Source organism: Triturus cristatus, chromosome 1_1, assembly GCF_964204655.1.
Source record: "Triturus cristatus chromosome 1_1, aTriCri1.1, whole genome shotgun sequence".
Lineage (NCBI taxonomy): Eukaryota > Metazoa > Chordata > Amphibia > Caudata > Salamandridae > Triturus > Triturus cristatus.
The window spans coordinates 23,898,959-23,925,200 of NC_140579.1; the positions used below are offsets into that span (position 1 = coordinate 23,898,959).

A 26,242-nucleotide genomic window follows, 5' to 3' on the forward strand; every position below is an offset into this window, starting at 1 on the left:
AAGGTTGGACTGGAGGTAGTCGGCCACTTCCTGCACAGGGGTCCATGCCGAAGAATTGGGGTGGATGATATCTGACGGGTCAAAGGTCAGGTGTTTAGGCTGTGGTGTGGGCTCTACATGATGCTCCTTCCTAGTCTTTTTAGTATGGGAAGTGCATTCTTCCTGATCGGAGTCGCTGATCGCCGAGGAGTCCCCTTTGTCTTCCAGAGAAGACTCAGTCTGATCAGAATGCGCCAAATAAGCGTGATCATTTGCGAAGGCCTTAGAGAGCCGAGCAAAATCCTCCGAATGAGGATTAGAGGTCTTCTTACCAGTTGATTTGGGACGACTAGTCGTGGCCGGAAGCCAGCCTTGCTGTCCTGCGTATTCATTTAGATGCCGTTTAAGGGGCGCCATCGCCTTCACCAGCTCCGAGCTTACAGAATGCTGAACTCCAGCATCTAAGGCATCAACGAGCTCTTGCTCAAATGAACCCGCAGGTTCAGACTCATAATACTCCTCCTCATATGTATCATCAGCCATGCCACAAATATTAGCGTTTACCTTTAGAGCACACTAAGGTGCGAAGGGAGGAGTAAATCAGGGGGAGAGGAACAACCCCAAGCAGGCCAGGCACAAGAGCCACAAAAAAACTGATTTTAATAGTGGAGGGAGGGCCTGCTACCTCTCTCGGCAGAGCCTATGCATATATTATACAGCCCGGAGCACAATTCCGCTTGGGCGGCAGCTGGGGCACAATACGGGCGTAGAGGTTTGAATTTACGAGCTTTTCCCGCTCCGAAATGCCGTGCGATGAAAACACAATCGGAAAATGGCCGCCGCGCATGCGCGGAAACGGCTGCCCATGTTAATAGAAATAGGACGTGCGCGAGCAGAGATGCGCCGTCCTCAGGGCCCCATTCACTCCCGCTCCACTGTGAGGAAAGGCTACGGGCGCGGAGCGCCCTGCCGGAGAGGCCGAAGCGCTCTCCGCTGAAGAGGAAACACACACGCGAGTATCGGATTCACAGAGTACACAGAAAACGAGCGATACCGCTTTGGCAAGCAAGTAAGCTAAAAGCGCTTTGACAAAGTTAAATCCTCATATAAACATTAAATAAGCGCATCGCTAGTAATATAACATCAATTATCATGCACAGTGCGCGTCAACCCATAAACTACAATCAAACGAAAAGCAGTAAAGGAGAGGCACTTAACTGGCTGCGGAGCAGCAAAGAAAGAGGAGGTGTCTGCCTCGACGGGACCTTATATGGTTATAGTCTCTATGGTATCGTGATGCATTGGACTCATGGGATTTGTAGTTTGGAATAAAAAAAGATGTTTTTTTATTGGCTGCTGTTTGAATAAAGCAAAGATTGAGAAGCATAATCGGAGCCTCTGGTCCTGACATAGAATTGAAAGCGCTCACAGCGCGATAATCAGTCACACCAAAAACCACCAAATATAAGCAACTACACGCCAGAAAGCCCTAAATCAAACCCCCTGAAGTGAGGAAGACGGCATGAAGGGACTTAACTGACGAGGCAGCAGTGAAGAAACAGGAAGGACTATGCTGCTGATTAGAATAAATGGCCGGAATGTGCCTTGATTGGACTGTTGGTGGCCATGGTTACTCCTGGTGTTCATGGGAGTTGTAGTTTTGTAGTGTTTAGTTTTACGTTTCTTTGAATTCGCTGTCAATAAAGAGTGAAGAAAGAAATGCATAATTTTCACCTCTGGTCTGTTGTACGTTCTAGTGTCTCGTTCCCTCTGTGTCACGTGACGCCCCGTCCAATCGGGACGGGCGGCTCCGTGACGCGGAGGGAGGCGGAGACACTCGAAGGAGAGCGCTGGCGGCGAGCTTTCATCGCCGCTCCTCGTGGGCCCTAAAACGGAACATACATGTTGTATTTACCCCCAAATAAACCTACGAGCTGTTCTACCATCAACCAGCGTCCTCCCTGTTACTTATGGCACAACAAATGGCGACGAGGGTTCTGGATGCTGGGCCCACGAGTGTCTCTCCATGCCCTGCTGTCCTTGCTGATTGAAGCGGTGTCCTCCCACGTGGGCGTCTGCTGCTGAAGTCCGTCCCTGCTGCATCTAGTACCTGCTTTGCTGCCTGCCTCGCCTGCCTCCTTGCCTCTTGCTTCTGCCTGTGCTGCTGTCTTCGGCCCTGATTGCCAGGTACTTTCTGTTGCCGTGGGGTCTCGCCTGGCGGTGTCTGCGCCTTGCTTGATTCCCATTCCTCGTGCTCACGTCCTGTCAAGGCTTGGGGTCCTGCCGCTGCGTGGGGGAGCCTGCCGACCGCGCCACGTGTGCCGGGCGTGCTCAAAATGGCGCACGGAGGCAACATCTGTGTCCCGCCTCTCTTCTTGGAGGTTCCCGGCAAGCCATGCATGAAGTGGAAAAGCTGGTTGAGGGCTTTCGAGAACTATATTGTTTCCATTGATGGCACGGGGTACTCGGCGGAGCGGAAGAAGGCGCTGCTGTTCGGACTGCTGGGGAAGGCTGGGCAAGAGGTCTTCGACAGTTTGCCTGTGTTCGTGAATCCGCCTGGTGTTACCACTCAGCTCAACGCGTACCAGGAGGCGGTGAGGAGGTTGGAGCTGCAGTATGCTGAAGAGACTAACATCATGGTGGGGCGCCACAAGTTCGCGCTTAGGAAGCAGGAAGAGGGGGAGTCTATAGAGGAATACATTGCCTGCTTGCGCGTTCTGGCCCAAGACTGTGAATTTGCGGGCATGACGGACACTTACATCAGAGACCAGGTGGTGTTCTACTGCCACTCCAAGAAAGTGCAGGAACGATTACTGACATGCCGCGATCCTACTCTTCAGGAGGTGGTGGCCATTGCGAAGGCCATCGAGAGATCCCTGGTATCCGCAGAGGAACTTGCCAAGACTAGCCACGCTGCCAATGTGTTTTATGTGCAGGACAGGAGCAAATCCGCCCAGAAGCCTCCTGACAGAGGGACGAATGATAAGGGGGCGGGTAGGAAGCCACTCGCTTGCTTCAGGTGCGGAGCGCTAGATCACTTGGCGGACAGTAAGGCTTGCCCTGCGCTGGGCAGGAAATGTACTAAGTGCAAGAGGGTGGGCCACTTTGCTGCTGTATGCAAGACCAGGAAGCCAGCTAGCAGTGTGAAAGTGAGTTCTGTGAGCGAAGGTGATCTCGAGGCGCTTGGGGATATAGTGCTCTCTATTGATGCTGAGGATGGGCGAGTGAAGGGGCCCATAGGCTCCGTAATGATTGGCTCTGTTGAGCTTCCGTTCACTGCTGATTCAGGTTCCCCTATTACCCTGATTTCCGACACTACGTTTGATGCGATGTGGCACGATGTGCAATTGCGTGTGACGGATGTAAACCCAAAAGCGTTTGGGGAGCAGGATATAGTGATGAAAGGGTACTTTCCCGATACCCTCACTTTCAAAGGGAGGGCCATCAATACTAAGATTTACGTGGCCGAGAAAGGGAGAAGCCTTGTGGGATGGAAGGATCTGGCAAAGTTGGGAGTGATGCTAATCCCGGGGGCAGCGGATCCCATAGTCCTCAGAGCAGACTGGGTCAATTCTATTCAGGCGGACGATGAACCGGGTGGGTTGTCCGGAGTTCTTGCAAAATTCAGCTCGGTCTTCGCAAATGAAGTAGGATGTGTGAAAGGCTTCGTGCACGACATACAGCTGAAGGAGGGGGCGATGCCAATCAAGCACAAGGTCAGGACTGTGCCCCTATCTGTCAGGGCAGAACTCAAGTCTGTGCTGGACAAGTTGGAGAATGAAGGGGTGATTGAAGGTGCCGGTGCTTCGGAATGGGTGTCCGCGATCGTCGTATCGAAGAAGAAAAGATCTGGAGACATCCGTCTATGCGTGGACCTGCGTTCCCTCAATAACAACATCCTGGTCAATTGTCACCCGCTGCCCAACATTCAGGACATTTTGGCGTCGACGTCCGGGTCCCGCCTCTTTACCCTGATTGATCTGAAGTCCGCGTACCACCAGGTCTGCCTCACCGAAGGCTCTAAGAAGCTGACCACGTTTGTCACTCCGTTTGGGGCGTACAGGTATGTCCGGCTGCCTTTCGGACTCGCCTCTGCTTCGGGGGTGTTTCAAAAGTTGATGGATCTGTTGTTCTGTGACATGGAGGGGGTTGAAGCGTTCCAGGACGATATCTTGATTCACACTAAGGACGAAGCAGAGCACCTGGTGGTGTTGGGCAAGGTGTTGGAGGTTTTGCGTGAGAAGGGGATGACAGTCTCCAAGGACAAATGCAAATTCATGGAGTCCAAGATCGAATACTTGGGGCATGTCTTGACCCCGGATGGGATTGCTCCCAAAAAAGACCTGGTGAAGGCGATCAGAGAAGCTCCGTGCCCTGGCGACAAGGACGCACTGCGGTCTTTCCTGGGGCTCAGTGAGTACTATTCGAAGTTCCTGCAAGGGTACGCGACCACGGTGGAGCCACTGAGGGCCTTGTTGAGGAAGAATGTCAAGTACGCGTGGGCAGCGGAGCAGGACGCGGCGTTCGAGGCCGTCAAGAGGGGTATCGCAGAGGCTCCGGTGCTGCAGCCTTACAACAAGGACTTGCGGAATGTGGTCACGGTCGATGCCAGTGCAAAGGGCATTGGGGCGGTTTTCTGTCAGTTCCACGGGCAGAAGGAGAATACCATCGCCTTCATATCCCGCTCTTTGAGCGATGCCGAGAAGCACTACAGCACCATTGAGCGCGAGACGCTCGCCTGTGTCTGGGCGGTGGAGAAACTGAAGAACTACTTGTGGGGCAAGGTGTTCGAAATCGTCACGGATCACAAACCCCTGATCTACATGATGGCCGGCGAGGGCCCTGGTAATGGGAAGGCCAGTTCGCGGCTGCTGCGCCTACTGTCCAAGCTGCAGGAATACCACTTCACTATCAGGCACATCAAGGGTGGCCTCAACTGCAGAGCGGATTGCCTGTCCCGCTTGCCCGTGACAGGGGACGATGGTGGGTCCCTTGACGATACGGAGTGTGTGGTGGCTCTGGTGGATGCCACGACGATGTGCGAAGGTTCCATATCTGAAGAGGAGTGGCTCGCTTCTCAGGAGAAGGACGTGGTTCTCCGCACCGTGATGGGCCACATGACATCCTATTGGCCTCCTGTCCGGAATCTACACGGTTCCCTCCGGAGCTTCCAGCAAGTGAGTGCGGAACTCACCCTCGAGAATGGCTTCTTGAAACGGCATGAGCTGTTCGTCCCTCCGGAAGGTCTCAGAGGCAAACTGATAAGGATTGCCCACAAAGGTCACCCTGGCGGCACTGCGACCAAGAATCTATTGAAAATGTACTACTGGTGGCCGGGGATGACCAGCGACGTCTGCGACTTCATAGACAGGTGCGAGCAGTGTCTGAAGGCGGACAAGCATTGGAAGACCAGCAGAGGGGAGCTGCAGAGGGTGGAGATTCCGGCTGGCCCATGGAGCAAGATTGCCATCGACTTCGCGGGTCCGTTCTCGCTGCTGCCGGAGGACTGCAGATTTCTCATCGTGATCACCGACTATTACTCCAAGTGGATACAGTACAAGTTCGTCCGAGAGGTTACCACGGACCGGGTGATTCAAGTGCTACGAAAACTCTTCGCTCAAGAAGGGCAACCGAAGGTCATGGTATCCGATAACGGCACCCAGCTGGTATCCAAGAAGATGATGGATTTTCTCGCCCACTCGGGGATCAAGCAGGAGAAGACCCCGTTGTACAGCCCGAAGAGCAATGGGCAGGTGGAGAGAATGAACAGGTTCCTCAAGGAGGGAATTCAGCTAGCACTTGCGTCCAATTTGGATGTAAAGCTGTTTCTCGCGGACAAGGTGCACACTTACCATAACACTCCAAATGCCGTTACTGGCCACACGCCTTTCTATTTGATGAGGGGGAGACGGTGCACCAGTGAGCTTACCCCCAAATACAACGAGTGGTATGATGTACGGGAAGACACTGAGGGTGTACAAGAGAAGACGCTGAGAGTCAGGGAGCGAATCATGGCTAAGCAAGAGTGTGCAAAAAGGTACGCTGATACCGTGAATAGAGCCAAAGCAAAGGATGTGGAACAGGGAGATTGGGTGCTAGTAAAGAAGCCGCATAAGGTGAGGAAGGGGGAGTCAGTCTTTCAAACTCCTGTACGTGTGCGGAAGGTTAGGAAAGGGGCAGTGTGTTTGGAAAGTGGAGGATGGAGAAGCAAAGATGACATCGTCAAGCTCAAAGCAGGCCAGGAAAACATCATTATGAATGGAGGCCGTGCGAGTGGGCCCAGGAATGACGATAGTGTACCTGAGTGGCAAGAGTACGAGGGTGTGAGCAGGAGTGGACGGGCGGATAATGGTTGGTTGCACACCCCGCTTGTTGATCGAGCTAGCAAAGGAGAATCAGCATGTCACGAGGAGGTGCGAATTGAGACAAGTGGTGCCGGTGGGCGTGGTGGAACGAAATCTGTGCGAGAGTGCGAAGGCAACCAGGGTGTCCAGGAGGGTACCAGATATAGTAGCATGCCATGCGCCGAGGGGCAACCTCGGTTTGTGACTCCTAGGAGGCCTACCAGATTTGTTAGGGCGCCCAAGCGCTTTGAAGACTTTGTCATGACATGATTAATGCTTTGCTGTTTATATTGTTGAAGGGGAGATGTTGTACGTTCTAGTGTCTCGTTCCCTCTGTGTCACGTGACGCCCCGTCCAATCGGGACGGGCGGCTCCGTGACGCGGAGGGGGGCGGAGACACTCGAAGGAGAGCGCTGGCGGCGAGCTTTCATCGCCGCTCCTCGTGGGCCCTAAAACGGAACATACATGTTGTATTTACCCCCAAATAAACCTACGAGCTGTTCTACCATCAACCAGCGTCCTCCCTGTTACTTATGGCACAACATGGTCCTGCAATAGAATTACTGCGGAGAGGATGTGGTCCATCGGCTAGACTGCCGCCTTTGGTGCTGGAAACCAGGGTTCGAGCCTCGGAGTCGCGTCCACATCCTGTGATTCTGGGCAAATCACTTAATCTCCCCGTGCCTGAATGTGTAATGTAAATACGGTGCTCATGTAAAGCGCTCCAATCCCTTGGGGTCGAGTTGGCGCTATATAAATATGCAACAAAAAAATTACTGGGGGGCTCTTCATGGCAGCAATTGCTGTCATATTTTAGGCCAATCAGAGCCTGTTTCCCAACGCGCAGCCAGAGACAACAGCAAGCCAATTGTAACCAGCATATTATTGACCAATCACATCTTCTTTTCCCCCCAGCGCACAATTGAAAGTAAAACTAAGGAAGTTCCGTCGTTCACGTGCCAGCGGAGGCGCGTGTGCGTCAGCCGTCAGTGTGGTGTAGGGGAGCGGCTTGTCACTTCCTCGCTTGTCTTGCAGTTTCGCTTCCCTTCATTTAGGGAGTGCTGTTTGTGCGTCCAGATCTGCCCTCTCTCCAGCCATGTATCCGCGGCCCCTGCACTCGGACCCGGCGACGGACGTCGCCTCGGCCTCCAGCTTCCGTGCCTTCAACCCGCGGCACTTGTCCCTGAGCCTCGAGGTGGACTTTGGGCAGCGGGAGCTGCGCGGCTCAGCAAAGTGGGAGCTGCGCTGCCTCCACGACGGCGAATCCATTCTGAACTTGGACGTGCACCCCAGCCTCCGCGTGGGAACTGTGCGGATCACTGGGCCCTCCGGACGGGAGCCGCGGGTGCTGAAGCACATCGTGCGGCCCTTCACCCGCTACGGGGAGCAGCTGGAAGTCAGCCTGGCCGAGCCCTGTCGAGGCGGAGAGGACATACAGCTAGAAATCGAGTACACGGCTGGGCAGGGGCCTGGGGTAAGAGGGACGTAGAATGGATGGAAGGGGAAATGACTCTGGGCTCGAAGGGATGAATGTGAGTGGTCAAGACGAGGATTCTGGTAATTGTAGTGTCCTGGACTCACCAAGGCTTCCTTAGTTCATCATACATGAGGACCCAGAGACAGATGACTCAGTGGATCCATTTCTTTAAATAACTAACGTTCCTCTTTTACAAACCGCTACGAACCCCCGTGAACACCACTGAAGAGGGGCGACTGCCCACACAACAAAACCCCACAGGACCAGAATAGGCCCACGGCTAAAGTACTCTTCTTGTATACTCTCCTATCCCTTTCTCTTTTCTATTTCTTTTCACCTACCGTTAATCTCCTAGCAAGACATTGGAAAGGGGGGGCTGCCAAACATGTATAACACCTTCCTGTAACCACGGCAAAAACAGCCAAGTTCGGCTGATAACCTGTAATGGTAAAGCAAGCTTACCTGTCTGAAATTTTGAAATAAAATACGCTGAAATAAAAAAAAACATCTCGCCAGATGCTGCAGTAATAATTACGTTACATAGAAAATGGCAACCCTGTAGAGTTGTCCCTTATGCTAGCTTGCGTATATTAAAGTAAAGGTAAATGACTGACCAGGAAATCATTCATAATCCTCATTTTTAGAAATAAACACTGAATTAATTGCCCAAATAGTGACAAAACAAATTGCATTCAAAATATTCACATCTGTTTAAAGATGTTTTTCAGCTTGAACCAATCCAAAGAAACCGGCGTATAACAAATACTGAACACAAACCTATTTGTTTGTATATAAAATATCACGGGGTTCATATAAAAAAAAGTTTGATTTTACCATTTGTTAGTAATTCTGCCAGGAATCTGCGCTATCCTAATCAAAATAAAATAGTTGTTATTAGCACCCCACATTGAATATCTCTTATATGAGATGACTGAGTATAATTTGTGCTGGAAGCTACTAGGTCTAAAGCACTGGCAAAATGGTAGTTCCCTTGAAAGAACTTGGCAGCAAATGGTGTTTTAACATGCAAGTATTCCTTTAAGCTCCAGAACACACAGAGCGTGTGTCTCATGGGCAATGTCCTGCAAAGGGGCCACTCAAACAGAAATAGAACGCCTTAATATTGTATGTTGTCAAATTAACCATGCTTTTAAATCTGTTCAGAATTCCCTAGGACATAAAGTGTCAATTCCACTTAAGTATCAATGGTGTTTTTAAATCCTGTGGGGGACAATCAACATTATAAATGCAACTTTTGTTACACATTTCTTCAGGTTTGCTTTGAGAAGAATGAGCATATTCTCTATAATGGTTGTTCCTAAATGTCTATATTAATTTTAGCAATTAACCTGGCACGAGTAGAGAAAGATGCAACCTTGAATGGGTCACAAGAGTAACAGCAGGCAGGCGCTGTAGCTAACAGTTTATCACTGTGACACTGGCACAGTAGTGCACAAAGTAGTGCTTTCTTTGTGCAGTGATTTCGCATTGGTTATCTATTATATCCAGTACGAGAATTGTGCTTCTTTTGACAGGCCCAGGCTTAGTGTGACAGCAGAGTAAGGTTTCAGAGGCCTTGGAAAATCATATTGTTGGAGGGAAGATTTATTACGGGTCAGGGAGGCAAGGGGCGGAACTCAGAGCCCCGGGAGCCACCACAGAATTGAGCAAGAGAGTGAGTCAGGGACAAAAGGCGCACCTTAATTTGAGCCGGGGTGCCTAGGAACGCTTGCTCTAAAAATGAAAAAAACAGACATGTGAGACATGGAATTGGAGGCAGAATAAAATTGCAGTTTAATGAGAAGATGCAACTTCAAAGAACTGCAAGACAAAGGCATAAAATACAAAATACAGAATCCAGATAATCACATGGATTTCATGATATTCTCCGTATCTGAACTATTGTACTGTCAGAGAGAAAGAGAACACATTTATAAGTGCATCATGAGAAACAAGTTACACCAAGGAGAAATATTTCAGAATAGAAAAACACTATTACCTAGAAACACCCAAGTTTACTCTAGAGCAAGCATTCCTGCAATTATAATACAAAATATTTTAAATGCGAAAGGGAAGAGAACAATGGTTAAACATAACATGACATTTCATATAGGTAAAATAGAGCAAGATACTTCAAGCAAAGCAGAGCAAGACATTTTAAGCAAGAGAAGGCAAGAGCTTCTAGCTCTTGGGGGAAAAACCTGCACAGCCTGTTACCTACATACAGACAGCGAGGTAGTCCGTCGATATCTGTGGGTGCTCCCTTTTTATACCATTTTGGGGGCTCCTTTGCACGCTACTTCTACCTACGTATGCTACCCAAAAAGCTTCGTCTGCAGATTTTACCAGACATTTCGTATTTACCCACTTAATGCTGACAATGGACTGGGTGAAAAGGTCAGTCTCTCAGGCCAATCGCTTGTCGTAAGTTGCTTAGAGCAAGCAGAAAAAAGTGGGTATTGTACGGGAATTCAATATATTCATGTATAAAATCTCCTCTGTTCTCTAACTTGACGCTCTGCGGTTGCCACTTCCTTAAAAGCGTGAACCTGCCCAGGAAGCAAGTGCCAGTCGAGGATGCAGCCTACTGTATGTCGAAAGTTTCAGGGGGATGTTGAACTCTGATACAGTGAACTGAGCACTCGGGTAGGGTGGAGGCTACTAGTCTGGAGCAGGAGGCCCGCAGAAAGAGGAGCTGAATATGATTTGGGTCAGACCTGCCATCAGCCTGCAATACACCAAAATGGCAGAGCTATGGTCAATTTAACAAAGAGGCCTACATATTGAACAGAAGAGCCTACACAGGGGTTTTATGCTGGCTGAGTGGTAAGGATGTCCCAGGGTAATTATATAGTAACACAGGACCCGCTGGTCAATTTAATACGGACTACAAATTAGGCTGGCAGGGCAAGGACAAGGGTCTCATACTTCAGGTGTGGACAGAACGGGCCAGGGGCCCCCTATGATATAAAATCTACCCTCTCTCAATATAAATGTTACTAGACCTGTGGGTCTAGTAACTTCAATAATTTACATGACCTAACTGTAATGTACTTGACCCCGTAAACTGTTCTCAAATTGTGTGATCCTAGGCAAACATTTTATTTTACAGGCACCTTTTTCTTCATGATCACATATGAGAACACTTTCAAATATGTGAGTTCAGCATTTCTGCTGTGCAAAAAAAATTCTGTTTTATTTAATAGATGAGACATTTGCTCTGTGTATAATTAGAATCTAGCTCACATATTGGGTACACATGACCCCTGACTGGCCTCTCAGTTTACTAATAGCATACCATTGCTATCAGGGCAGGGGCAGGAATGTTTCTCAGTTAATTTTGAAAATCTCACTTATAATATATTACTAAAGCATGATGTGGTGGTGCAGCACAAAGGGTCATTTACAGATAGCACATGAGTAATAAAATGGCCATAAGCGTTCCCACTATCATTCAGTTATGCTGATAAAACTATGTAGCTTATAAACCATAATGTGTGGAAATTGGGTGTCAGCAAAAATAGTTACCATTTACACATCCCCAAGTAAAGTGTTCTGATTTATTTTCAGCCTATTCAAATCTTGTTTTTCATCACACAGATTTACAAAAAATTTGCTATCATAACTAATGAATATATTTTGAAATGTTTGCACAGTTCACTTATTAGCTGTTAAGATGTTGTGCATTAGAACAAATATCTGATATCACACAGCCTTTCATTTCACACTCTTTGTACAGCACCACTGTTAGACAGTTCATTTTACAACACCCTCTTACTTTGCAGTCTGAGAAAGAAAAGTAATTGTAAGAAGGCCTAAACTGTCTTGGGAACAAAGAGCAAATATGACACGACAAAAACAAGATATAAATGCTTTTTTAATTGCTCATTTACTTTCTGAGTGAACAGAACACCTGTTCTTTGTCTGCTCGCAAGAACCAACCACTAGGCCATAAAAGTAGATAGCCCTTATAAAATCTGACTTGCCATAGCGAGTGGACGAGTAGATTTCTCAAGGCCTGTTTGATAAGCTTTTTGCTGACACACCGCAGTAGTTTGAAGAGGCAGATCACAGCCTGTGCCTACGAAAGGGGGGTGCCAGTGTACTGCCACTTCATAGACACCATCCTGGAGAGCAAAAACACAAGGCATACGTTGAAGAAAATTCTACATCTGCCTAAAATTGCACTCTGAACAGTAACAGACTATAGGAGGCCGCCCATAAACCCTAAAGAGACCAGGCCAATAATTTGTAACAAACAACAATGTCTCAAGGGTGTCATTCACAGGTCAATTATATGTGGCACAATTAATTACAGCAGATTAAATCCAAAAGGGGAGAGAACCAGGGAGACCTTTTCAAGTAAATGTAAAATGTATTTCAATTGACAAACATGTTGGGCATATTAAACTTCATATGTACAAGCACATGGGTCAGTAGCACTGCGTTACATTAAATGACATGTAACCAACAAAATACTGTGCACAAGTGCTCGTGAAGTGTAGTGACGGCGCAGGTGACACGTGACGTGGTATGTACAGCGAGGGCAGTGGTCGCAACAAGAATTTGAGTTGAATAGTGTATCATTGAATAGGGGCACCAAGAGCTCCGCTGTGGAAGTCAACGGCGTTTCGGCTTGTAGAAGTGTTAGGCCATCATCAGGACCAGGTTACGTATAAGGTTGCAGTGCTGGGGATAAAAGGATATACATATAGAATTTCGTATATGTATACAATATAATAAGTGGAGCAAGAGGGACAGATAAAGCAAGGTAGCAATGTGGGGGGGGGGGACGAATTGGAGCCCGACTTGGATCAAGGGTTGCGGAGAGAAAACTGCAGTAAAATACCGCATGACTAGGCTCCTGAATTGAAAGAAAAGTGGGTGTGCGCATAGAGAATTGGTCAGAAAAACTCACTCGGGATAACCAATAAGGGGATTTTCCAGGAACGCGGATTTAAGGAGTCCTAATAGAACCTATGCTCAAAAAGAGCAGATTAGAGACATTGGGGGTGGGTACAGGAGGTCTGTAATTAATGAGTATGAGGTCGCACTTACTGGGGGAGTACAGAGTCGGAGATACGAAATTGCTTCCGAAGACCTGTGGGCAGGATATCTGAGGAGGAAGAACAAGGTGCTTAGAAGCCATTTTGAGGTCAGGCGTGCCGTGTCGAAGTTTAATTATAATCAAAAGGGCCACACAGTGAAAGGGCAGTCAAGGCACCCCCCAGTGTATATTGTGTGCAGTACAGATTTAGTAAAAAAAGAGTGGATAAGCTGAGAAGTGGCCCACGTTTATACTGTTCAGTCTAGGTCAGTCAAAATGCTTGTTACTTTTTTAATTTAATCAATTCTATTAAATGAACCCATTATGCCCTGTTTGTACATAGCCTTAGTTTTCTGTTTTTCTTAATCTTCCTTCTTCTCCTTTCTACTTCTGTAGATAATATGGTTGGACCCATGTCAAACTGTCCAGAAGGAGAGTCCCTTCCTTTATACCTGTGGTTTTCCTGTCCATAACCGATCCTTCTTCCCTGGGTTACATACACCTCTGAAAAAGAACACCTTCTCAGCTCACATTCAGGTATGTGTGTCGGCTGTGCTCATCCTCCTGTCTTTTATCTTGCCAGGTTTGTTGGCTTGGTCCAGAACAGACTGCAGGAAAGCAGAAGCCATATGTTTACACACAAGGCCAGGCAGTTCTGAACAGATGTTTTTTCCCATGCTTTGACACTCCTGCAGTTAAAAGCACATACTGTGCCACAATTAAGGTAAGCATTAACATTGACTTAGATGGAATTCATTTATTGTCTGGCAGTGCTCTGCTCACTGCAGTGCCTGTGAATAAATGTTAATTGCATTCATTGTCATATTGTGGCATCTTCTCTTCTAGAACTTATTTATTCCTGGATGAAGTCTTAAAATAAGTTTGTTTGGGTCCAAAGTACCTGGCACTGTAATTGTGTGCTGTGCTGCTCCTCATTTCAGTATCCCAATAGTTTTTCCAAGAAATGTGACCAATATAAAATGTACTCCATGATTTCTTTTGTTGCTCCCAGATCGAGAGTGCAGTAGCTCTCTGGTTCTACTCAATGTGAAGTTCCCTTTATTGTGATTCTCCATAGGTTATGACTAGATTAAGGGTTGGCGACAGCTTTTTGGTAGTTGGGTACATGTAATCACTACCCACACCAAGATGGGGCAACTGCCTCACTGGTTAAATCTGGATTATTTGTCATGACTGGGCCTCTTCTGTCCCTTGATTGCGAGAGGCATGTGGGAGGAGTACTTGTGTACATGTGAAGGCGTACTTTAGTAGGAGTGTGTTTGTAGTTCCCTGTCTTAGGTGACTAGGATACTGCGAATAGATATTGTACTTCAGAACAGTCTTCCTTTTTCCCACGTTGAGCTCTCTCTACCCCACCTAGCATTAGCCATTCTATTCCAGGTGTTGTGTAGCTGCCTCTGAGTCCTTATCCATGTCAGTAAAGCAGGAAGATTTGCTTTTGTTCATTTTCCCTGGCTAAAGCCATACCCTGCAGTTAAGAACGTGAAAAGAAAAACCTGAAAAAAGACTATGACCACTGCTAAAGACTTTCATATCGATGTTGTGTTCCCTGACCATACCCAGCCCCCTTTGTCGAGCTATAGGAGGGACTGTGAACACAGCAATAGTCACTTATTTGATGGTTTTGTTCTCGCGTCTGGATTAGCTGATGCACTTTTCCTCACCTGCAACTTGTGCTCCCCTTGTTTAAAAAACAAAATAAAAAAACACCTGGTGTTGCAGGCCTTCTTAGCTTATTTGGCCTCCCACTGACTGAAAACCTAATCATGAAGGTTGCTTCATCATCTCCTCCTAACAGTTATACAGACTGAGCTCAGGTTCATGAAGCCTGATAATTGTCTCTACCAATTCGGGAAGTTCAGAGGCTGAGACCCACCCCTCGGATCACATGCCAAGTGCAACTACTGTCTCCATTTCTACAGCCTTCCTCAACTGCAGTGTGGTCACCACAAGTGGCTTGCTCTGATAATGCAAAGGTTGTAAGCAAAACAGACTAAGCCCCCACTTTCTTTTTTTCAAAACAATTCTTTATTAGTCCTTTAACATTTGGCATAGTATGACTGAGGTGTGATATATATATACATACTAGAGGTGGCTGACGAATCCCGTTCCGCCAACGGAGTTTACAGAGTTTTGACCGCTCTGCATTACGCTTGTGACTCGAGTTCCGGCCAAACTCTGCCACTCACAGCGTGGTGGAGTTTTTTCGCACACGCTGCTCGCAGACTATAAGTTGGCGAGTGTGAGTGAGTATTGGCGTCCCCTAGCACCATTTTCCGGCCCTAGGAGGGCACCCGGTGAGAATCTCTGAACACGGGTTTTTCGCGACCGTTCACAGCGAGAAAGCTGCTACTCAAGTAGAAAATCTACTCAAGGGGTAGCAAAGAACCAGCACCCTCTTGCGTGCCGCGCGGTGCAGTTCGTGCTGATTTTGCAGTGCGGAACAAGCTTCCGGTACTAAAGATCAGCGCAAACAGCTTGATATGTCCGTTTCCCCCATTAGCGGACCTCTGCAGAATCTGGCAGAGTTTTCATGTAACTGCAGAATTCTGCAGAGTATAAACTCCACGGGTTCCGTCCACCCCTAATATATACTTTCATCTCCATTTCTCACAAACAACAATATAGCGTCAAAAGTAGTACTTATTGCTTAAAACGGGTAAACATGTAATTCAAAAGCAAGAAAGAACAATAAAGAGGATAAGAGCAAGAAAGAGAAAAAGCCGAAAAACAGTCAAGACAGGGTAGTAGCTCAACAAAGCCATTTCACCCACAGGTGTGAGCTCTCAAAGAGCATTGCTGGGCAGAAGGAAGTGTGATCTGTGTAGGCTGAAGTAAAGGTAATAAAGTGCAGGCCACGAGACAACTGCCTTTTACGAGCAGGAAGTTGGTATCTCGGTCAGTGGCATAAATAGGAGTGCCTTCAGCCAGCAGAAACTATTTCCTATATACCCAGCCCTGGTGAATGAGGAGTCAATGAGGGTGAGAGAGAAAGGGTTAGTGTGTAAAATGTGTGGGAAAATAAATTATGGCTTTCAACTACTGTTACTAATGGATCCCAAATTCTGTTAAATGTGTCTACATACAATACCAATTGGGGAGTATTTTGTATGTAGTGAACTTGAGTTGTGTTTCCTGTGGACCTCGATAATAGGTTTCCAATAGTGATGCCCAGTAATCATCCGTATAATCAATTTCAAGATTTCTTGCACCCTTGTAGTTTCCTCATTGTGTCACAATGATCGTATATGGGTGACAGACGTGGGCATCTCGGGGTGGGCGCAAGTGAGGCAGTGTTTTAATTGTTAAAAGTTCAACTGCTGTTCCATATCCAGACCGCAAAGTTGTGCTAAGTGATCCAAATCAAGAAAAGATGTTAAAAAAATAAAAGCTGGATTGTCCATATACCCTTGCCTACCTACTGTAGGAGATTGAATGGCCGCCTGTTTTGATGCTTGTATTGGTTTTGCATAACTACAGGTGTGCAGTTTTAGTTGTTTATGTATGAACATCCAGGTTAATATCAATGATTTAGTGACAGGATCTATTTGACCCAACTTTTGTGTATCAACTGCATATATTTCGGCTGACCCTAAATGGGTAGTCAGGAACTTCCTTTCCAATTTTGCCCAGTTCAGGGAGTAATCTAAGATAGCTTCAAGGCCGACTAGTAATTTTCTATGTTCCGAAGAGTAAGCCCCATTGCCAAAGTGTGTGCGTATATTTTCGAGGGTCACACTTTTTGTTACAAACAAAAAGCCTTACATCTCTGTCTATTGCTTGCAATATGCACCAGAGGACCAGCACGGGGAGGATTCCCAGTGCGTAGCTAAACCGTGGGACAGTCCCCATTGTCATTGTCTGCTACCTCTGCCAAAAGGATAGTTGTAACTCATCTCCACTCTTAAAATCTGGAAACATTTGGGGTTAACATTGTTAGTAACCAGGGGTTGAGACAACTATACTGTTTGAGAATTCTAAGTGTTGATCAGTATGGGTAACCTGCGAGGCCCACTAATGTGTGTATTGCCTGTAATTGTGTTTGACAAAACCTCAATAAAATGTTTGTATTAAAACAAGATTGGTATTAACCATGTCTGTCATTCCTGTGTTCAGCAGGACCCCAAGATTTTTGAGTCTCCCATTGGAAGTCATCGTTCAAGGGTTGTTTTAGTAGTTCATGCCTAAAATAGGGCGTGCTTAACATTTTGACTAGTTAATCTTATAACCCGAAAGAACAGAGAAATCATCAGTTGGTGTCATAAGGGCAGGTAGAGAGTTATGAGTGTCTGCAATAGTTAGAATGCTATCATCCGCATACAGTAAAGCTTTTATTTCTCTGCCTGTGATTATAATCACCCTAATCATCAGCGTGTGTCTAATCTCAATACTCGAGAGGCAATAGAAACTGGGAGTTGGTACCTGTTCCCTAGGGTTGTCATAACAGCCACTCCCTGGGATTTGTAAGCACTGGAAGACTGTGAGTGATTGACAACTGGCTTAGCAAAGCTGCTGCCCAGGGAACGGCCATTTCCATTTTTAGGTCTCGCCTGACCCAGCGCATGCGCTAGTCTGGCGAGACATTTAGTAGGTGGGTTTCGAAAGTGCTGCCCACGTTTTTGTGCTGGCTACAAGCATCAGTGCACGATGGCGTGCACACGCACAGCTGCTCCCCGCATTCCCCCCCCTCCCTTCTCGCCCAGCCATCTGCTTTTCCTGCGCCAGCCTTCAGCACCATGCCCCTCCCCCCGCTGCTTTAGCGCGTCATCTCGATCAATTTCGCTTTCAGATTGATCGCGATGACTTTCGCTTTTACGGCACAATGGCAGCTGATTAATAAAGCGGCCTGCCTGGCCTCTCCCCTCTGCTGCGTCCGTGTGTATATTATTGGCTTCTTGTGATTGCACATACAAAATCACTGTTTGTCGTAAAAATCCGGGTGCGTTGAGAGAAATTGCATGAGTCGTTATGAGATGTTGGTGTGCTTTCACGGTGTGTTGTCGTGTTTTAGCTTATTAGTAATGCAACACTTTTACATGTGGACTTCTCATCAAAAGTAAAAACACCGAGATGTGTAGTGGACTGTAGAGCAAGCCCAGCGCCTGTTTAGGTGCTTCTGTGTGCGTGCTCGCTGTTTATTTCTTTGTCTTTCTCTCTCCCCCACCCTCCTCTCAATCTCACTGGATTTCTTTCTTGCTCTCTCCCTCTCTGTTTCTCTCTCGTCCTAACCTTTTTCTGTGTCCCTCATTCTGAGTCTCTCTATCTCATTCTCTCTCCTTTCCTAACCCTCGTTGTCCCTGCAGTTCCCCTGTCTCTCTCACTCTATCACCCTCTCTGTCTTTCTCTCCACCCATCTGTCTTCCGTGCTTCCATTTTTCTCTGGGCCCCTTTATTTCCCCGAGCCTGTGTCCCTCCCCGATACCAAATCTGAAATAACACCCGAGGCCGATTACCAAAATAGGATTGAATCCATTTGGTACATTGCTTTTAGAACATGAGTGACCAATGACATTTTTTAACTATAATTAAAACTACATTTGTATGGATTCCATTGAAACATATCCATAAAAGGCATCATCATAGCCTGTTCAAGGGTCTGTAATGTAACTACATTAAAAAAGACAAGCATTGGCATAGCCAATAGGTCACACCTTTGGGACCCTTTATAAGTGTTTAGCCATGCAACAGTTGATGTTGTTGCACCAAGGATATTGTGCTGCATAACTAAATACTTGTAAGGTCCCAAAAGCGAGACCTATTGGCTATGCCAATGCTTGTTGTTCATCTGTTTCTGTTGGTCTTAGGTGTGTCTCTTGCTAAAGTGCAATGCCCGTTCTTTTCGTTGTCAAATATTGCAGATTTATTTTCCTTGTAATGATGTCTAAAACGTCGTTCACATTCAATTAGATTATGTTAAGGGGAGTAGTTAGTTTGCCTGTACCACTATGAGGCATATATGGTGGTATAGTTGGCACTTGCTCTGTTTAGTACTCACTATGCCATTAAATTATAAACAAAAAAAAAAAGAAGGGAGATTTGGGTGCAAAGTTCAGACCCTTGGGTAGTGGGGATATGGGTAACTTTGTGGTTAAACTTTAAAGTTGAACTGAGGCATTTGGACTTTGCCGACGGAAAGAGTCTCTCATTAAATCTATAAGAGTTTTCTCTGGCAGACTAGAGGCCAGATGTACGACTATTCCTTTTTTGCGAGTATCCAATTGCAATGTTTTGTGACTCACAAAATGGAATGTACAACAACTGTTTGCGATTACTAATGGGGTCGCAAATTACCTGCCTCATCAATATTCATGAGGCAGGTCTCAATTACAATCCATTGGGAATGGCAAGGGCTCGCAGGGATGGTGGCCTACTGGAGTCAGCAGGCTACCATGTCTGTGACTGCTTTTTCAATAAAGCAGGTTTAAAAAAAAAAAAAATGCAGCCTGTTTTCCGCAAAGGAAAATGGGATGCATTTAAAAAAGAAAAATGAAACGGTTCTGTTTCATGTTTTAAGAGTAGGCAGTAATCCGTGGGACCACTGCCTGCTCTTAAAAATTATTTTTGCATCCATTCACAAAGGGGAAGGGCTTCCCCAGGGACCCCTTCTGGTTTGCGAGTGGCTTACCACCTACTTGAAGTAGGTGGTAACCTGCACGTGTTTTGCGACCGCAAATGTGGTTGCAAAATAATGGTACATACCATTCTGACTCGCTATCAGGAAGCGACGCACTTGACATGCCCCTTCCTAATAGCGACTCTCAAACACTATTTTGCAAGTCCCCCAATTCACTAAATAGCGTTTGTACATACCACCACCCTTTTTGCGGTCGCAAACGAGCCGATTTCCCGTTTGCAACTGCTACAAAACGGGCATTCATCTGGCCCTAGATTCCTACTCTGGGACTGCCAAGGAAACCACTTGCAATTCCTCATATCCTTAACTTTAGAGAAACTCCACTGACAATAGGATTTTTACATATCCTCGCCAGCGGCAACACCATGTATCTGTAAGGAGGGCTGGCACCTGTAATGATGGGCGTCATTATATTATTCCTAAGGTGGGTAAACCTAAAATATTTATGTCATTTAACCTGACTATGGCAATCTTTCCTCAGTTGAGGTATTCAGCAAACATCTGCATTCACCGCTGTCTCTGTTCACTGTCTCTAGTGTCTCTACTACTTTCAGGGGCAAAATGGTGCTTAGGGCATTGATGAGAAGGATTCGGCTTTCTTTGTCTGCCGTCTGGCACCGTGAAAGTAGGGGGTTGTTACACTTCCATATCTGAGATTTTTAAGGAATCCAGGAACTCTTCTAGTTCATCTGGTATTGCAAATTCTATCGTCTTGCATACTGTGACGATTTGGACAGCAATGCTGGTGTTTTCATTTCAGGTTGGTATCAAAAGAGAAGTCTGCTGCGATGTATATCTTGTCTTCCTTTAAGGTGTATGGGCCATTTTCCTTGGTCACTTGAATGACCTATGAAGCTTGCTGGTGTCTGACAAATCATTATCAGACCGTGTCAGTTTGAGTTGTCCATTTGGCGAGGTCTAATATGAAAGTCAAGAGCCGGAGAATATTTTACCCTTAGGAGCTCAGGTAAACAAAAACTTGTCTTTTTCCAGTCCTTCCGAGATGCCTCGGAATCAGTGACTTTTTGGTGTTGTTGCCATACTTCTTGGCCCCAGTCATGGATGTTGCCCTGTGTTGACTCTAGGCTTTCTACACTCTTTCCTGTTTGTTTTTTTCTCGTCCGGTCTGGAAGTTCGCAGTGTCTCCTCTCATAGAGTGTAGGATGTTGGACATATCCCCTAGTTTGGATTCTAGGCTGAATACTTTTGAGCCCACCATTTTGATTTCTCTTACTGTGGTTTCTGAACTGATGCTATAAGATTTGGCTGTTTCTGTGGTGGGGTCGACTTGCCTTCACCCGCTACTTCTTTAAACAGTAGCCGACTAGATGATTTGCCAGTAGCGGTCTTGAATGGCAAGTGAGTCCATAATGTTGTGCAGGAGACAGGTGTGCATGATGGCACCAGCAATCAGAGACAGGGCAGGGCTTGCTGATGCCAGTTCATGTAATATTCCCCCTTGTGACTCGGCAGGTAGCACAAGTCTCCCAGACAGAGCACTGCACACAAAGGGTGGCACACTGGTGTGTAGGAGGAGTGAGGGCAGTTCTCGCAATTGAGGACATCAATAGGAATGTTTAAAGGTGCTTTGCCTGCAGATGCGTTTGGTCCCATACCAGCCGTTGTAGATGTGAATGCAAAAGTTTGTGTACACCGCTGTATATTCTTATGCTATCTTATCATTCTCAAGGAATCAGGGTTGCTCTGACACAATGGTGGTTATCATTTCTCCCCACGAAGTGTAAGTGGCGTAGCCCAGACATGTCCCGTACATTGTAGGGAAGGACTGCAGTGTGGGAGGTCCTTCCTATATGGCAGTGGGAAAGCTGGTGATATGGATCGTGCCCCAGAGTCTGCAGTGTGTTTTCCCAATGCCTCTGTGGCTTTCTGCAAACAGAGTGGCGCAAGCAGCGCCTTCCCATTGAGGATCATGTTATTTACTGTGTGGGGCTGTATAGGCGTCCTTGAATGCCACTGGCTGGGTTTTAACAATCCAGGTCACAACAGCCCTCCAGCATCCCCGGTAGGCCGGAAGGGTCTCTGAGTGCTTCTCGCCTCCATCTGACCTCCCAATTCACAAGTAGTGCAGGTCTAGGAATATCTAGTTCAATGCTGAGGAATGCAGATGTCTCTCGCTGGGGCCAACTTCTCGTTGCTGGCCTGCCAAGCACTTTCAGACTGGGGTGGCCTACTCTGTGTGTTTGTGCTTTGGGAATGCCGGCATTTCCCCGCGTATTACTATCGGGTCCCACTCTCCATGAGTCCTGGGGCGACTGGGAGAACACAGAGCTCTGTGTACTCAATGGTGACTTGCATTCTTTGGGAGCCATGTCATTCCGCATGTCTTCACCCTCATTGTCTCTGCGGGTTGCTTCAAAATGAGGGCAGGCATTCCATGTGGTGGTGTTACATATATGGGAATTGTCACAGCGTGCTGTTTTTAACAGCTTCGTTTAGGTATTCCGATCTACAGGCATGACAGTTAGAAGAGCCGGAGGAGTGTTTGTGCTCTGTCCTGCTTAAGCCAGCTGGGGTTTTAATTGTATCAATAAATGGAAACTTCTACCTTGATGAACTAGTCTTATCGTCAAAGTTGGTGACGGGTCACTAACCCCAGCCATATCACGCGTGTTCAAACTGCAGTCTGTCACGTTGGAGCAACAACCTTCAATTCAGCCGAAATCGAGCAAGTACATTTTAAATATTTTTACCTTCCTACAAGTGAAGGCCAGTGCAGTGTTTATAGTCTCCTACGAGAATTTTTATTTAGATTGCAGGCAAATCAAGCTGAGAGGCTTGTGACGTACGTGTCAAAAACTAAGCACGCATTGGGGAAAAAAGGATAAACAAGACCACTCAACTTAGAAACAAGCATTTGCAATGCAATAGGTCTCGCATTATTAAAGTTTGAGCTATTGGCATTGCTAAATAATGCAACACCAATAGCTCAAACTTTAATAATGCGAGACCTATTGCATTGCAAATGCTTGTTTTTTAGGGTGGTGGCAGGGGGGCAGCGCTCCTCCGCCCTAATGGAAGGTCTGCCACTGGTTATCTCACTCTTATAGATGTCTGTTTTTTAGGTCTCGCCTGGCGTAGACTGCGCAGACGTGCAGTCTCGCTGGCGAGATTTAATGAGTTAGGGTAGATTTCTCTAGTGGGCTTTAAGCCCGCCCATCTTTTTCATTGGCTGGCGTCACCGTTTATGCTAAACGGTGGCCAGCCATTGGAAAAGAGCGTCTAGTGACGTACACTTCTCTCTTTTAGAGCCGTCCCAGTTGGACTGGCTCGGTTGCTTTACGTCTGTGGTAAAAGCTTTTCTTGTCTTTATGGGGCCATGTGTTTCAAACATATGGCCCCATAAAGACAAGAAAGCTTTGCGAAGGACGAAACTGAAAGGCGACCATGCCTTAGCAGCTCAGCCAGGCGTGGCGAGGCTCCACCCCCTCTGCCATGCCATTCCCGCATACGCGGCTCCTGACGTGCTCTCCGAGGGAGCCTTGGTGTGCTGCACGTTTGTGTGAGTTTTGTGCTGTTTCGCTGTACACTTCTTAGGGTTAACTGAATTCTATTCTAAATTTGTGAAAGATTGTGCTACTAAACCACTCGAGTTAAGACCATTACTCAGTAGTGGCTGCTACTAGACTGGGGTGGTGGGGCTTGGGTGCAAATGGAAAAAAATAAATAGGACATACTCAAAATGAATGGACGGCCGCCTCTCCTTCTTCCCAGCCGGCAGCAGCAAACACCTGGGCACCCAGGCTCTCCTGAGCCAATCACAATGTTGCAATGCAGCATTGTGATTGGTCTGACCGCCATGGTTCGGCGCACAGACACGGACAGGGAGGCTTTGCATGTTCTCACCAGGCTGTATAATGCATCCTGGTGGGGAACATGCAAAGTGTGCGGGACAGCTTGGCTGACTTCAGAGGGCCGGCCAAGCAGTCATGAGCACTTAGGGAGAGTAAACCACTGCTCCCCCTCCGCTTCCCAGCCCTGCTCGAGCCATTCCTTCCATAGAGAAAATACAATGATAATAACAATATGTTATTGTCATTGTATTCTTACTTTTGAACAGTGGGGCAATGCTCCTCTGCCTTAGCGGAGGAGCGGCCACTGCAATTTCTTTAAAAATGTATACCATTTGTGTGGGAAGAAATCCATCAATTGTGTCCTAACCAATGTTTTGATCCCAATGATGCTGGTGGCAAAGGTATTGGGATTGTTCTGTCACAAAGAAACAATGTGGAATCTACCATATCACTTGCTTCACGATCCTTCACACCGATGGAAGAGAAATATTCCACAACTGAGCGGGATATGCTAGCATGTGTATGGGGCATAGGTAAATTTAGAGAGTGTTATGGGGATCTGAATTTCTCATCAAAACAGATGGCAAACCACTCACTTAAGTCCTTACCAGGACAGGTATGAACATCATTACCCCGAGATTGGCAGGCATGTCCTTACATTTGCTTGATTATAATTATACTGAAGAGTATTTCCCAGGTGTGAGAAATCTAGAAGCCGACTTTTTGAGCAGAGCACCATTATCTTCCGACTTATACTAGTGAAGATAAATGGAAGGGGTACGCAGTAGTGGATAAACTTCAATGTGAAGGTTTATCTAAATAGGAGTGGATGGAAGGATAGGAGGCTTAAAAAAAAAGAAGTATGGTTGATAAATACAGACAGTATTGGGAAATGTGGAATGAATTATCCTGGGATGTTAATAGTTTCTTGATGAGAGTAGAGCGTAGTCTCTCCCACTAATCTGAGGAAGAAAATTTGAGAAATTAACCAGGAGTGATATTTAGGGATTATCAAAACAAGAGAAGAATCAAAACCTTGTATTTGTGGCCCGCTATTGATGACCAAGCAGAATTTCTTTTAGGAAATTGTCATGATTGTATGCATGCGGACAAGACTATGGTCACATTCAGACCTCCAGTGTGTCCAAACCAGTGTCCCGAAGGTTCCTGGCATGATGTGGCCATTGATATTCTGGGTCCAATTGCAAGTGCTGACAACATACCTTGTTACATTTTAGAGCTTTTAGACTAGTTCACCAAATAGCTTGAGGTTTTCATTCTTAAAGAACCAACTTCAGCAGCACTGATCACATTTTTAAATGAAGTATTTTTATGTGAGTGAATTCCCAAATAGTTAAGTGATAATGGCACTCAATTTAAGTCAAAACATTTTCAGGATTTTTTTTTTAGCAGGAGCAGTATTGGATGGAAGCACACTTCTCTTTATCGTTCCGTTGGGTATGGTGCAGTGGAATGATTTATTAGAGTCCTAAGGGTTAGCATTATCATGGCCTTCAGTATTGGAAAAAATTGGGAGAGTGATGTTAAGAAATGATTGTGGGCATATCGCACTACACCTACTGTGACTGGATATACCCCATTCAAATTGTTGTGAGGGAAGGTCACTGCACCAAAGATAAGCTAACCTGGACGAAGAACCAAATCCTCAATAAGCGGTCCTTAAAAAAATGTTAAGGAGAATATTCTTAAGTACCAAAATTGAGCTACAAGGCTCACTGCGATTCCAAACCTGGAGTGAAAAATGTTTGTTTACACGTGGGTGATTAAGCCAAGGGTTAAGGAATCGCGAATGAAAGTTAACCTCTTCAGTGCCCATGACGAGATAGTCTCGTCATGGAGCACGGTCGCGCTGTGCCCATGACAAGACTATCTCGTCATGAACCCCACCCACTAATAAAACGCCCGGCACAGGAGGGGGAAAGGGCGTGGCACAGAAGGGGTTAAAGGCAGCAAGTGGTTTATGGGCCCATTTCAAGTTAATAAATTATTCACAAACTCAGCAAACTTGATGCCATTTCAGTAAACTGGGCAAGTGCAGCAAAGGTACAAAGGTCACATTACAACAAAGCAGGAAGAGTAGCTACAATAATTGGTTGGTTATTTCATGATTCTATTGGAAGGAGTAACTGTGTTGTGAGAGATTTTGCTATGCCAAAGAATATGATTGATTCTGGAAACATGAGAGGTTCCTGTGATTATGGAAATGCAAATGGCTCCTATGAATCTTGTGATATCAGGAGCAGCGGGCATACTGATGCAACGCAGTTGAGAATTAAGGTACCCATTGTGGGCACATGCTGACTCCTAGCTGCGGTGCGTTAAGCTGATCCGTTTGATAAGTGTGTCAAGCCTGACAACCCAAAGATGTTACTAGGCTCAAACAAAGAAAAAGTTCTAAATATGAAAATTCTGTAAAGCAACATTTTGGGAATGGAAAAAAAAGAAGTGATTTATAATAGGAACAAGTCTGAGCTCAATACATTATATTGCTGTGGAAGGTTAGATCATATTGCATGTATAAGAATTGTCCAGCAATCAAGAGTGTTCAGCATGTGGAATTAAGAGACATTTAAGGTAAATGTTCAGGGGGGTGGCAATTAAAATGGTTAAGGAGTCAAATGTAGACATCACATTTGGATCTTATACTTCAGAGGATGGAGGGAATCCTGAGAAGCAACACGTGTTATTTGTGAATGACGGTGTCTGTAACAGTGAAGTTTGCATTTTTTAACCCTAAAATGTGAGGAATAAACCTGTGTGCGAGATGAACCTAAGAGGAGTTAATATATTGATTGGATTGTGGCTGATTGTGGGTCTTCGTTCACAATTGTTAATGATGAAGTCTGTAAGGAAAACTCTGTGGTGAAACCAGGAGTTTTTCTCTTGCCTTTAAACGTGTCTTATAAA

At 46.3% G+C, this 26,242-nt stretch overlaps 1 protein-coding gene across 1 annotated transcript in view; it reads left to right on the forward strand.

The window, feature by feature from the left end:
* Window positions 1-7,280: 7,280 nt before the first annotated feature.
* The window catches only part of RNPEP (arginyl aminopeptidase), a 253,386-nt gene continuing 234,424 nt past the window's right edge, over window positions 7,281-26,242 (forward strand). Inside the window, exons 1-2 of the mRNA XM_085632499.1 lie at window positions 7,281-7,797; window positions 13,431-13,571. Of these exons, the coding sequence (XP_085488625.1) occupies window positions 7,420-7,797; window positions 13,431-13,571 (519 nt within the window). The 5' untranslated portion in view covers window positions 7,281-7,419. The remainder of the gene's footprint in view (window positions 7,798-13,430; window positions 13,572-26,242) is intronic.